The 14,559-nt window shown below is 41.0% G+C and overlaps 1 protein-coding gene across 2 annotated transcripts in view; it reads right to left on the reverse strand.

Annotated features, from left to right (window-relative positions):
* Positions 1–1,159: 1,159 nt before the first annotated feature.
* LOC311263687 (paired box protein Pax-6-like) overlaps positions 1,160–14,559 on the reverse strand; it is a 31,335-nt gene continuing 17,935 nt past the window's right edge. For both annotated transcript variants that reach the window (XM_084363948.1, XM_084363949.1), the window contains exons 6-11: positions 10,368–10,520; positions 5,035–5,117; positions 4,581–4,731; positions 3,373–3,482; positions 2,877–3,018; positions 1,160–2,142 (exon numbers count right to left, since the gene is read on the reverse strand). In XM_084363948.1, the coding sequence (XP_084220074.1) occupies positions 2,057–2,142; positions 2,877–3,018; positions 3,373–3,482; positions 4,581–4,731; positions 5,035–5,117; positions 10,368–10,520 (725 nt within the window). In that variant the 3' untranslated portion in view covers positions 1,160–2,056. The remainder of the gene's footprint in view (positions 2,143–2,876; positions 3,019–3,372; positions 3,483–4,580; positions 4,732–5,034; positions 5,118–10,367; positions 10,521–14,559) is intronic.

Raw genomic sequence — 14,559 nt, forward strand, 5'->3', positions numbered from 1 at the left:
CATCTTCTCCGCGCTGTTGCGCAACAACGTCCGACAGGACAGTGTCCAGTTTGTGTGTGTGTGTGTTGGCTTCCTTTCACCCTCTCCTCCTGGTGTTTGAGCCCAACGACGCTGACGGGCTGAGGTCTCAGCACATGGCCTGCAGGAGCCACGCCACTCCACTCGGGACCGCTGCTGCTTTATGGAGGCTTGAAACTGCTGTTAGATGAAGGCTCAAACGTGTTGCTGTGTTGAGCCTGAGATGAACTGGTTTTGTTTATGATTTGAAATTTAAATTTTGATTTATTACCAAGTCCTGATTTGTTTGTTTAATTGTTGGTGTTGTTTTTGTTTAATTATTTCAGGATCAGATTGATTATTGCTCTATTTGAGATTAGTTTCCTGCTTAAATTTGAATTATATAATTTGGATATTGTTTTTTTATATATATATAGATTGTTTGGTTTTGTTAGAATACATGGTTTTGCCCTCACTAATTGTTTGTCCGTTTACTTCCAGGCGCTGAGGGCCCCACTGGTGACCCCCCCCCCCCCCCGTGTTGGTGATGGTGTCCTATTGTGTGTAGTGTTTCCACTTCACTCCTTTTTTTTAGCTTTACCCTTGTGTGTGTTTGTGTGGTGTATTATGTTGTGGATTGTGGTGCTTCCATTTTAGTTGATGCCTTCACTGCCCTCATCCCCCCCCCCCCCCCCACACACACACTGGTGACCATAGAGGCCCCAGCCCTGGAAGAAGCCCTTTTTCTTTTCTTTTAAAAGTAAGGTTGACTTTTAGATACATCTTTACTGTTTCATATGTATTAAATAAATTGTTGAATATTTTGTTTGGAACCACGTCTCCTGCCTCCCAGTATAACGAACCTGTGTTGTCCTTAATTCAGAATATCTACTTAATTGCTTTATTCACACCTTTATTTCTTTGTTCTTCTTTCTTTTCTTTTCCCTGGGTTAAACCCTGGGGTGGCGTTGTTGGTTGGTTAATTTTTGCTTTAAGTTAAATCATAACTTATTTGAGGTCCCCCCCCTCGCACGCCACAAAGTCATAGATTCTCCAAGTCTATGGAGGTGTAGAGACAAACTCCAATTCAGTGGTTGTCTCAGAGGGCTGTACATTTGAGTTCAGGTGCACCAGGGATGGTTCAGTGTTACTCTACAAGGGATTATAATTGAAATAACTTTATTATGGAAACCCTCCTTGATGGAGAGGACAAATACTTTACACTTTGAAATTAGAAACCGATGTACATCGCAGACACAATCTAATTTTCACTTTTTATAAGCCAGCAAAGTGTTTGTTCTGCTTAGTCTTTCAGCAGTTGCTTTACTGTTGAATTTCTGGACATAGGAGCTTTGGAATTAAAACAAATTGAGACCCCAAACAGACACGTTTTTTCAGTTCAAAATCAGCGTCTCTGCCAGTTAGCAGATCACATCCAGGGCAATGTTTTACAATACCAAACACATTTCACCAGAATCCATATTCTCAAGTTCTGTACACATTCCAGGCTGGAGTTTTTTGGATCTGCTCATAAAACAAGATCACAGCAGACAGGCGATTTCAAGTTTTGTTAAGTTCTTCCCTTTATGTTTCAGTCATTGTTGCCACAAATACACCAACATGATATAAATTAGGAACTGAAAGTGGAGGTAATATGTCTTCCCACAGAAAAGTTTCTTCTTGTGTGGACTACTGCTCCACCCTCCTGAGCTTCCTGAGTACAGCTCAGGCTAGAGCTTTTCCTTTCGGGATAGTGTCCTCACCAGTCAGACTTTGAATGGTGGCTGATGGTTTACAGTAATATTAAAATCCTTCAATTGGAACAGTATTCAAACTCATTCTTGTCCTGCTCATCTCCACAATTTGGTTTGAACATTTTCTTGCAATTGCTAAAGAAAGTAATTTCTTCATATTCATTTGCTGCAGTATAGGCCGTTTCAGTTGATGACAGGTCCTTTTTGACATTCAAGCTGTAAAATAGGGATAGGTCAGGCTGTGATGTCCCAAACAGTCCTGTTGCATTTCCAACAGGCAAGAAGGACTGACATGAGAAACAACATCACTGCAGGCGTGGCCAGTACTGTGACATGTCTGCTTCACTTCCTGGAACTTGGACTGGAACTGAGACACCAGGGGAAATCAGACCTGGTAAGAGGAGAGCAGAGGGGTTTTAGATTATAGTTACAGAATAAGACCGACATTACACAACAAACATGTTGAGTCCACACGGAGTCCAAACTGTGCATACTGTATGTCATGGAAAGAGCTAAGAGAAAGCTTGTACAGTTTCTTGGGTTGCACTGATAATCAATACAGAACAATCTGAGATTATTTTGAAATCTAACTTTGTAAAAAATGTCCGTCTGCATGTTTTAGTTTTAATCTGACAAACTCTGCTGGACCTTCCATCTTTACAAAGTAATGTGGTACAGCTAAGCATTGGCTGAACTTTACTTTTATTTCCAAAAGTAACAAAACGTGACAAATGCAGAATCTTTGGGAAATGCGTACAAAAAGCACAACATACTTACAATATTTCCATTTGACGGAATGCTGCAGAAAACTGCACAAAATAAGTGAACTTTTTGTTGTGCAGCTCAATTGGGTTAGCTTATGCTGCAAGTCTTGTTTTTTTGTTTGTAAGTTGTAATTAAATGATCCAGTCTGTTTCTTGTTATACTTTTTGACAATTTTAATATTCCAGGAATTATTTAAAGGAACAACCTTATTACACCGAAATATTCAAACCCAAGACACCATGTTTTAATGGCTACATCACTGATCATCAGCAGGGTGTAACAAACCTGACACAAAAATTTAAAAATCAGGAGGAGGGGGTCTGTAGAATATCAAACAGTTGCCAGTTAGTAACTTCCTACCTGTTGACGATGTTGCAGAGGAGGTCATTGACTGGCTGTTGATGTGTGGCTGCATGTGTGGAGGAGTGTATGTCTCATAACTTCTTCCATTTACAGTGGGGCTGGTGGGCAGCATGCAGGAATAAGATGTCTGACTGGAAGCCTGAAAGCATACATTAATGTTACCCATTTAAACAACACAATGTAACACTCTGATTGACTATTGGAAAAGTGTCATGCAAGATTGCCAGTGTTGTTACATCCTCGTAACTATCAAGATTACGAGACTCCATAGTATGTTTTCTGAGTTAGAAGCTAGGTAGACCTGAGGCTGGAAAGAGCTTAACACCGACTCCAGAAACACAAAGAGGCAAAAGGTATGAGCAAAGCACGCTAATTATTCTGTTCTTGGCTGTTGTCTGAAAGTCTCCAGTCTCCCCACTATCTAAAAATATCAACACTGGAACACTGGACTGGAAAGGCGGAATGTTTCAGCAGTCTTGTAAAATAATCTTACTTGCATAGGCAGGCTGGCAGCCATACTGAAGCTGGGCATGGCTGGTAGACTGTAGCTGTTGGAGAGAACTGGATCTGATCTTCCCAACATGGATCCCGATGAGAAGGATACTAGAGACAGAGAGATGTGAGACATGGAGAGAACCAACAGATCTGTAGTGTCCCAGGCAAAGTAACACACAAACTAGGGAGACAGTTGGTCCAAGACATTGTTTTACAAGTCATGGGTCACATGTTAATCTCAAATTGGAGTAGGTAAACCGTTAATTCTGGAGTTAGTGGTTCAATTCTACCCACATTTTAAGGTGCAGTCATATCCTCAGAACTCTGATACCTAATTCAGTTGTCAGAAATCATATTGAAATTAATGAAGAACAATAGTATAGTTATATTTTCACAAGCATGTACAAGAAAATGTAGTTTTCTGAGAAGTCTACAATTACAGAGCTCTGATGTGATGTGGTTTACCATGGTAGTACTGAGAGGCCTGTTACACTTTACAAAAAAAGAGAAAGTTGTGCTGGACTAACCACTGAAACAATGACACAAGTTATTAGGTTGGAAATAAGTGCTTGTCAAATGTATGTTGTATACAGTAGGCCCGAGGGGTGAATTGTTAGAAAAATGACCAAAATGCATCCCCCTTGTTAACCTGCCAGGTTCCTCTAGTAGCAGAGAGTCCAGGTACAGAGAGGTTGTTTAGTCAAATATGTTAGTCTGCCTGACTCATTGATCTTTAATCTGACTGAGGGTTGTGGCATGACCATGGCTGTGACATATCATAACTGTGCTGATAAATCCATGGTGCTGTCAGTGGTGATCATGTAGCAGATGCCGTTTTCTCTCAGTCCCAGCCTTCTGTCACTTTAGTTGACAATATTCTCTAAACTCTATACTATAAATACTCAGTTCTATACTAGTTTGTATTATGTAACCAATATACTCTATAGAGTTATGTCACCTTCATGATCAAAGTGACAAGTAAGATGTAATAATGCGTAGTAACGTATTGTCACAGAAGAGTGAAGGGCTCATAGAGACACACTGCTGCCTGCATTATTCCTGTAATAGTTCTACAGTCATCATCATACTGTATTTGACCACAGATATAGTTTTTACTCAAGGGTTTCAGTTAGGGTTTGGGCCATCCCTCCTGTTAAAAATTATAAATCACAGATTTACCATATATATATATGTCTTTGTCAGTACCTGGTGTAGTAGGTTGTGGCAGAGGCTGGTAAACACTGGCGTTGAAGCTGCTGCTGATGGGAATGTGGTTGGCGGAGTTGGACACCTGGCGGCGTTGATTTCTCAACTTTTCCTCTCTTCTCCACTTTGCTCGTCTGTTGGAAAACCAAACCTGCATGTTCCAGAATAGAAAACATGGGTTGTTATAATCGTTAAAGAACGTGTTATTGGTTGATCTAATAGTTCTTCCTGTCCACACTTTAGTGAGGAATACATAGGTTTTTTATTCTATGCAAAAATACAAAAATACCTAATTAAAATCACTCAAACAAAGAATCCCTTCACAGCCAGTGTGGACTGGGAAAACCATAAGTTATTACAACACACACACACACACACACACACACACACACACACACACACACACAAACAAACAAACTTGTAAGCTTTAAAAAATAGTCTACCAAGAGTTTACCTGAATTCTTGCCTCTGGGAGGTCTATTTTGTTGGCAAGGCGTTCTCGGGCAAACACATCTGGATAGTGAGTCCTTTCAAATTCTAGAACAAAGACAAACTGTGTCATTACATGATAGCATTAGTCAGAATCAGAATCAGTATTCCTTTATTGTCTCACAACAGAGAAATTTGTTTGCCACAGCAGCCAAAGGACAGAATATTTACAAAAAAACAATAACAATAGCCAAAAATTAACAACATACAAATTAAAAAGGTAAGAAATATAATAGACTTGTATATACATATAAACATGATATTGTACGAAATTAACAGCAGTGAATTTTTATTTACAATATAAATAACAAATATGGGTATTACGAAAATTGACAGTGCAGAGTGCAGAGAGAGGTCTATTGGGAGCAGTGCTGATTGTAGACTCTGACAGCAGCAGGAAGGAAGGACCTGAGATACCTCTCCTTCACACAGTTAGACCACTGGAGGTGGTTGGGCTGGCACCAGTCCACAAAGTCCTTAATAAGTTCTCTGTAGGCTCTGTTGTCCCTGTCCCTGATGAGGCCGACGATAGCAGAGTCGTCAGAGAACATTTGTAGATGGCTGTGGGGTGTTTGGTGGGAGAAGTCTGCAGTGTACAGGGTGAAAAGGAAAGGGGCCAGGACTGTTGCCTGTGGGGCCCCCGTACTGCAGATGACCGTGTCTGACACACAGTCCCGAATGTGTTGGTCCACCCCTGCGAGCTCCAGCTTGTCCCCCAAAAGTGCAGGCTGTATGGTGTTGAAAGCACTGGAAAAATCAAAGAACATGATCCTCACAGTGCTTCCAGGCTTCTCCAGGTGGGACAGTGATCTGTCCAGGAGGAAGATGATGGCGTCGTCCACTCCGATGCCAGGTTGATATGCAAACTGGAGTGGGTCCATAAAAGGACCCACCAGAGGGCGGAGATGGACGAGGAACAGCCACTCCAGGGTCTTCATCAGGTGTGAAGTGAGAGCAACTGGTCTGTAGCTGTTGAAGTCCTTAGGGTGAGGGATCTTTGGTACTGGTACCACGCAGGAGGTTTTCCACAGCAGTGGCACTTTTCCCAGCTTCAGGCTCATGTTGAAGATGTACTCCACAATCCTGCACAGCTGGTCTGCACAGGACTTGAGGAGCCTGGAGCTGATCCTGTCTGGACCTGTAGCCTTCTACACCTTCATCTTCCTAAACTGATTTCTCAACTGGATAGTGGTATAGTGGATAGTTTTGCTAGGTCTAATTGATATACTATATCTTGGACAGTAAATTTGGAGTGAAGACAGTGAGGCAGAACTCACTTTATGACACAGAGCCGGCCCGAGGCATAAGCGAACTAAGTGGCTGCTTGGGGGCCCCCAATCGAGAAAAAAAAATGTATTTTAAATTTTTTAAATTTTTTTTACTTTTGGCCGTCCCTGTACAGCCCGCTTGAGGTCAATAGTAAATCAGAACATAAATGAAAAAATATTTACGCCATGCATGCAATACAGCTGTGTTGCTTTTATTTTGAAAATGGTGCTTTTGTTTTTTTATTTACATGCAGATGCGCATGTATGCACAAGCGTGGACAGCTATAGATGATGCTGATGCTAGCAACTAGCCCTCAAAGTGTCAGCTCACGCCAAAAAAAGAAAGATTGATACCGAATGTCGTATTTTTAACAAGACATGGACTGCCAAATATTTATTTACAGAAGTCAAAGGTAAAGCCGTGTGCGTAGTTTGTGGTGCAGAGGTCGCGAAGAGCGGGCAAGGGAGTCAGATGCTTTGCTTTTTACCAAACTTCACACATCCAGAGATGCAGCTGTCAAGACAAGTAATGTCATATCCCACAGAATCGCTAGAAACAGTAAACCGTTTATTAAGGAGTGTTTGTTGGCACTAATATGCCCGGAGAAAAAGGATGCTTTTGAGAACCTGCCCCTCTCCCGACGCACTGTAATGAGGAGGATCGAGGACATTGCAGGAAACCTGGAGCTTCAGCTGCAGAACAGCGCTGTCAACTTTGACTTTTTTATTCTTGGCTTTGGAAATTTGAACGTGGGATAAATACGGACTTAAAGATCACAGAGGAGCTGGCAGCCATGCAGTCAATGAAAGGGACAACAAGTGGGAGTGATATATTCACAGAGGTAAATGCATATTTTAACAAGTTGGGACTGAAGTGGGACAAACTGGCGGGTGTGACGACGGATGGTTGTCCAAATCTGACAGGGAAAAATGTTGGACTTTTGAAGAGAATGCAGGATAAAGTGACAGAAATTAACCCTGAACAGAAATTGGTATTTTTGTATTGTATCATACATCAGGAAGTGTTGTGTAAGTCAGTGTTAAAAATGAACCATGTTGTCGACGTTGTAAATAAAATGGTTAACTTCATCAGGGCAAGAGCATTAAATCACAGACAGTTTGTTGCACTTTTGGAGGAAAATGAGACTGGACATGGTGACATAGGCTACCACACAGCTGTCAGGTGGCTCAGCCTGGGCAAAGTGCTTAAAAGAGTGTCGGATCTAAGAGAAGAGATTCAAGAGTTCTGTGTGAGCGAAGGGAATGACATCCCACAGCTTTCAGATTTTGAAAATGAGAGAAAATTAATCTCTCATCTCTCTCTCTCTCATCTCTGATGAGATGAGAAAATTAATATTGAACAAAATTAAGTTCAAATTTTTGTTGGTTCGGCCCTCCAACACAGCTCAGGTTTGTTATGTGGCCCCTTGGTAAAATTATTTGCCCACCCCTGCTCTAAGGTTAAAAGGTGACTGGTTTGGTGTAAATAACAACTATATTAACACAGGGGTCTACCAAGCCCAGGGGGCCAGAGGTCTAGAGGGGCCAGGAGCCCCAAAACATTTGTGGCATATGAGCAAGGATGGATTACTGAATGAGCCTACTGGGCCCAAGAGGTCAAGGGGCCCTGAAACCCAAGTCGTTGCGTGAAGTCACTACCTCAATAAGTCAAAAAGCAAAAGGCTATGAATCTGAACTAATTTAGGTATTGCCCTTCTCCAGCTGGCCATCCAAAAAATGCACCAGAATACAGGAAATCACATCTACCAAATTCAGAATTTTCTGGTGGAGGACCCCCAGACCCCCCTTCCCCCATTTGCACCCATTTTCATAAAAATAAAGTGTGGGGGGGGGGGGTCCTTATGCATCTGTGCCCAGGATGACAGTAGTTCATAATCCATCACTGTATTAATACAATTTATAATGTAACATTATAGTGTGACATTTGTGTCAATAATTGTCAAGCACAGGTGACTCCGCAGTGGTGGGAGGGGGGCCCCAAATCAAATTCTGCTTACGGCCCCCAAAAGGCTTGGGCCGGCTCTGTTATGACACAAATAGACACCCTAGAAGTTACCTGAGTTATATTTGACCACGCTAGGGCACAGGGGCGATCCTAGGATCAGACCTTTAGGGGTAAAATTCTATTGTGGATGATTTTTTTCCCCTTCAGCTAAACAGTTACTTTTTCTTGCACTAAAACAATCTTCATTATCTGTCCACTGTCTCATCTGGTTCTTTCTTTTCTCCCTCTTCATCCTCCTCTCTCCCTCACTGCACATCCAATCACACACAAATACTTTGCAACAATGCAGCCAGAAAATGACATAAAGTAAATGGTTATGACGCAAATACATGTAAGAGGAGTTTGGGGAGAATCCACATTTGATAAATGGATCCTACTGATATTAATCACAGTGTTAAGTTTTATGACCTGGACCGCCCAATCCACAGGTTTTCCGCAGTGTCCCTGGTTATACCTGTGATCCACGCATCACTACTGTGATAAAAGCAAACGTGTGTTTTTGTTTGCAGTTTCTAGTGTAATCTGTTCAGACATTTACATGATAATAATTAAAGTTATAGTGAAGGCCCACACTTGGACATTAGACTGTGATTGACTTGATTTATGGATGGTTAAAATAAAGATTAGATTTCTTTTTCTGTGTGCTGTGTATTCACACTGTGTACTGTGCATTTATACTGTGTATTTATACTGTGTACTGTGTATTCACACTGTGTACTGTGTATTTATACTATGTACTGTGTATTCACACTGTGTACTGTGTATTCACACTGTGTACTGTGTATTTATACTGTGTACAGTGTATTTTTACTGAGTACTGTGTATTCACACTGTGTACTGTGTACTTATACTGTGTACTGTGTATTCACACTGTGTACTGTGTATTTATACTGTGTACTGTGTATTCACACTGTGTACTGTGTATTTATACTGTGTCCTGGTCAGAGGTGCAGGAACCATTTCTACTTGCAGAATGTGTTTATATATTGATTCATTATCTGCCTCTGTATTAGGTGATATTCTGATTGTGAAATCATCATGTGTAAAAAGAAAAGAAAATTGTTTGTAATAAATGAAGAAAGTTGTTTATGGTCCTTTTGTTCTCCTACAGTCAGGCTGACACATTTTAAGTCACTGATGAACCAGAAACAAGCTAAATATAAAACTTGATGGGGACACACTTGAGTGTAATCTGTAATCTGTATGAAACTCCAGTCATGTTGTGATGTATCAGATCAGTCTGATCCGCTGCAGTGTCCAATCAATAACTGATATCAACTAAAGGCGCATGTCGGCTGGTCAAAAGACTTCTGTGAAGGCTGCTCTCGTGTGTCCTCGCTCATAGCTCTGCAGAAATCACTCCTTGGGGCACAAATAAGAGCTAACCAAGTGGTATTTGTGCCTAAATCTAACCATACCGTAAGCACAGCATTGTAATAAAATAAAATGCACAATTGAACCTAAAGAAACGTAGAATTACAACATAAAGATATGATACGTTTCAACATATCTGTGGTTTGCACAAATGTACAGTCGTGCCATCATTAATCATAAATCACATTAAGACTAATTGCACTAATACACTACAACATGTAGGCTACTGTCTGTTAGTTGACTAAATAGCAGCAGCTAGGCTGACAGACAGGAGTACAAGTATCAAAAATCAGGTTTTGAGTCAAATGAGGAAGACGCAAATCTGCTGGTGTTTCATTTTACATCCCCAATACAGTATATGTTCAATAAAGTTGAAACTGTTGTTAATAAAGTTATACAAGATCATGTTATCATGTAAACATTCCCTACAGTTAAGACAACTGTAGGGAATGTTTACATGATAACATGATCTTGTCTACATTGGTACATTGTGAATCTGACCCGACTCATTCAAGTGTCACATACAAAATTACAACACCGAATAGCTTGTAATTGTTTACGCATACATATAAATGTCTGTTTTTGGTTCCATGATGTGCTAAGGTATATGACACTGTATCATGCAGTTACCTTTCTCCAGTGCTTCTATCTGCTCCTGTGTGAAAGACGTCCTGTTTCTCTGCAGTTTCCTCTTCAGCTGAAGCCTCATCTGAGTCTCCTCTGAGTCTTCACCATTGGAACTAACTGATATGGTGTTCTCCCCTCCCTCTGAAGGTGGGCACTCTGTACCAAGGAGGGAAGGAACAAATACATTGAGTTACTCTAATGCTTAGATACACTATCAGCTGGGTTAAGGTGAACTCCTGCCATCAGATAAATGTAGTGAAGTAAATAAAGCACTATCCTATCCTACACCAGCACGGGATGTTATTGGAGCCAGCCAACCGTAAGAAAAGAAAGCGGAAGCGGTGCAAATGTAAACAAAAGAGAGGGAAGAGAGCCAGGATCCATGCTAGGTTAAAGGCGAACCCCTCCAGACCAGCAGTACCGTCGCTCCTACTCTCCAACGTCCACTTCCTCGACAACAAGCTGGATGAGCTACGTCTGTTGAGAGAAACCCACAGGGAGTGGAAAGACTGCTGTGCATTTGCTTTGGCTACAGGACAATATCCCAGACGCGACCATACAGCTGGAGGGGATGCCGGCTTTCTGGGCAGACAGAGATGCAGCTACCTCCGGTAAAAGTTGAGGAGGGGGTCTGTGCATCTATATCAACAAAGACTGGTGTGTAAACGTCACGTTAGCCACTAAACACTGCTCTCAGCTGGCGGAGTTCCTCACCGTGAAATGCTGGCCATTCTATCTGCCGAGGGATTTCACCATAGTGATTGTAGCCGTTGTGTACATAGCTCCTAGTGCAAATGCTAAAGCTAACGCTAACAAGCGCTTGGAGGGCTACAGTACACGATGCCATCAGTGAGCTCCTGACTACACACCTGGACAGCTTTGTAGTGGTGGCAGGGGATTTTAACCACACCAGTTTAAAGGCTGTTTTCCCCAAGTTCAAGCAAGTCACCGGGCAGCTGTAGCTCAGGAGGTAGAGTGGGTCGTCTAGTGATCGGAAGGTCACTGGTTCGAATCCCCGCTCCTCCCAGCTACATGTCGAAGTGTCCTTGGGCAAGATTCTGAACCCCCAAATTGCTCCTGATGAGCAGTTGGTGACTTGCATAGCAGCCTCTGCCATCAGTGTAATCAGTCTGCCATCAGTGTATACAGGGTGGAATTTGAGCTGTCAGTACACTGGAAGAGCGCTAAGACCTTCACTGCATGTGGCAACTGGATGACTACAGAGGTGTAGTGCTGATAGCCCGAGATATGACTGCTCTCTACTCACGCTCTCAAAGGGAATCAAGGCTGCAAAAGGCACCTATGCAGAACAGGGAGTCCAAGCTGATGCTGACGGAATACAAGTCCAGGCAGGGGGTCAACAACGATGATGCTTCTCTTCCAGACAGGCTCAACAACTTCTTTGCACGCTTTGAAGCACCATCAACGCAGCAGACACACGCAGACCAGGGTCAACCCACAGAAAGCTGGAGACCCAGATAACATCTGCCAACAAGTTCGCGGAATGAGGAATCAATGTGCAGAGAAGAAGTTAAACACCTAGAGGGTTGGTGCAGAGAAAATAATCTGGTGCTCAATGCGGACAAAACGAAGGAGATGATTATTGACTTCCAGAGGTCACAGCCCGAGCACACTCCTCTCAGCATCAGTGGCTGCACAGTGGAGAGAGTGGAGAACATAAAGTTCCTCAGAGTGCAGATCTTGCAGGACCTAAGCTGGAATAAGAACAGCTCAGGGATCAGAAAACGGGCCCAGCAGAGACTGTACTTGCTGAGGAAGCTGAAACAAGCCTCTCTCCCCATCAGCATCCTCAGGAATTTCTATAGTGGTGTGGTGGAGAGCGTTCTGACATATTGTATCTCGACATGGCACTCCAGCTGCAGTATGTCAAAAAAGCACTGCAGAGAATAGTAAGAGGAGATGAGAGATTGATTGATTGATTGATTGATTGATTGATTGATTGAAATTACCCAATAATGTCAACTGATGCCAACAGTGTGTTTGTTCTCATTCTGTGTTTGACGGCTGCATTTGACACAATTAATCATGATATCTTAATCTACAGATTTGAGAAATGGGTAGGTCTCTCTAGTAGGACTTGACGGGTTTCTGTCAAACTTGTCAGGAAGACAGTTTTTTGTGAGTTCAGGGGATTTTGTGGCCTGGACATTTGCCCTATTCTATTTTCTTTACACAAGAAGAGTTCATTTGCAAAAACAAATTAAAGCCATTCTGAAAATGAATAAGCCAACACTAGGAGATAACTGATTTAGCAAATGAATGCTGCATATTCTGTATTAAATTACTATAACAAAGAGGACTGCACAATTGTATATATTTGTTTCGCCAGACAACCTCAGGCCTTTACCTGCCTCAATGCTATCAATATTTGGATAAGGAAAAAGTACATGAATCAATTAAACTAAATGGAAACTGATACTCTACTTGTATGCAGAATCGAAATATTACATTTTACAAAGTCAAAAGAAACATGATCTTTTCATTCAAGAAAAATTAACCCATTTTGAAGTTAGAACAATGGTAAATGCTGACACATTCATTACAAGTTGCTTAAATTCTCTTTTTACCAAGATACATAAAAGACTTGGTTAATTCTAATTCTGAACACTGCATCCACAAAAACAGAGTTCACATTAAACCACTGTGTTTTCAAATGTGTTTTATAATCCTTTTACATCTCTATAAAGCCTACAACCTTTCTAAAGTGTCGCTTTCTGTTTTTATGGCCCTATTCTGTGAAACATCAGCCCCATAATTCTTAGAACAACAAACTCATGGTATATTTAACAAGAAGTGAAGGACCTATATTTAAAATCTAGATTGTAATTTGAGGTAATTCAGCTGCCATGTTATATAAATCTCAACCTTTGATATTGATATGTAACTTTTTCCTCCAGTTTTCAGAAGGGTTGTTTTTTAATGTTTTAATTGTTATAGAACATTTACTTACTGACATCGTTCATTTTCACTTCATTGTTAACTTTTTATTTTCATTGTTTATTTTCATGTTGGTTTTTTGCCTTGCTTTATTTTCCTGTTAATCCTGTTCTGTAAAGCATTTTGGGTTACATCATTGAATGAAAGATGCAACAAAAAGCTATTATTATTATTATTATTATTATTATTATTATTATTTTATTATTATTATTATTATTATTATTATTATTAGTAGTAGTAGTAGTAGTAGTAGTAGTAGCAGTAGTAGAATATATAGTATTGCATATGTACATAAGCAACTGTTTACTAACACATTAACTTAAATGACGTGTTTACAGCTTCTTCTTTTTCTTCTAGGCCAAGAAAATAAAAAAAGCTTAATAATGCTGCTGTTAAAATAAAGGGTCACATTTTGGCTAGGTCCATTCACTTAACATGTATAAATTACAGCAATTAGTATGTTTATTATGGGTGCAGCCTTATATTTCAGCTCCCTGAAGTCTCAGCTCTGAGTTGGGTCTGTGGAATATCAATGCATTTTGTAAAATTGATCAATTTAGAAAAATAAATGCCTGTTTTAAAACTCTTTGATTACGTAAGTGAACACTGAGCCACCTCTGTTTATTTGTTCAAAAATGACTGATTCAGCCTTTTATTTCATACATAATGTACATATATACCTCCATAAAAAGGTTTTGATTTTATAATAAACATTCAAAAAGATACCTTTGAAAAGTGCAATATTAGCCTAAGATATTCCATGCTTAATGAATGCATGTGAGTTAAAGATAAGTGAAGGTACAGGGCACTTCAAAGTGGAGATCTCCACCATGTGATCTCTGAGCAGAAGGGAGCTTGACTCCAGCTCCCTGTGGATCTCATGTTATTTGTGGTGCTAGCCTAATTATTCATTATCCCCAGCAGACAGAGACTGCAAAACAGAATGAAGCCATTGCTCAGTGTCACAATCAGTCAGGCAGAAAGAGACACAAATGAGAGCAGACGCCCCTTACACACACACACACACACACACACACACACACACACACACACACAGGCATAAACATGCTGTAGACTGAGGAGGCAGCAGCCGTGGTAGTATAGCACGACTTGGTTTCACTGTTGTAATCCCAGGGTGCTGGAGGAGGAGCAGCAGCATATGAGTCTGCTCCATACAGCAAATGGGGCCCTCAGCCACACACACTGAAGGAAAAGGAAAGGAAGCTGTTCATGTCAG

Source organism: Pagrus pagrus, assembly GCF_965226575.1.
Source record: "Pagrus pagrus genome assembly, chromosome: 10".
Taxonomy (NCBI): domain Eukaryota; kingdom Metazoa; phylum Chordata; class Actinopteri; order Spariformes; family Sparidae; genus Pagrus; species Pagrus pagrus.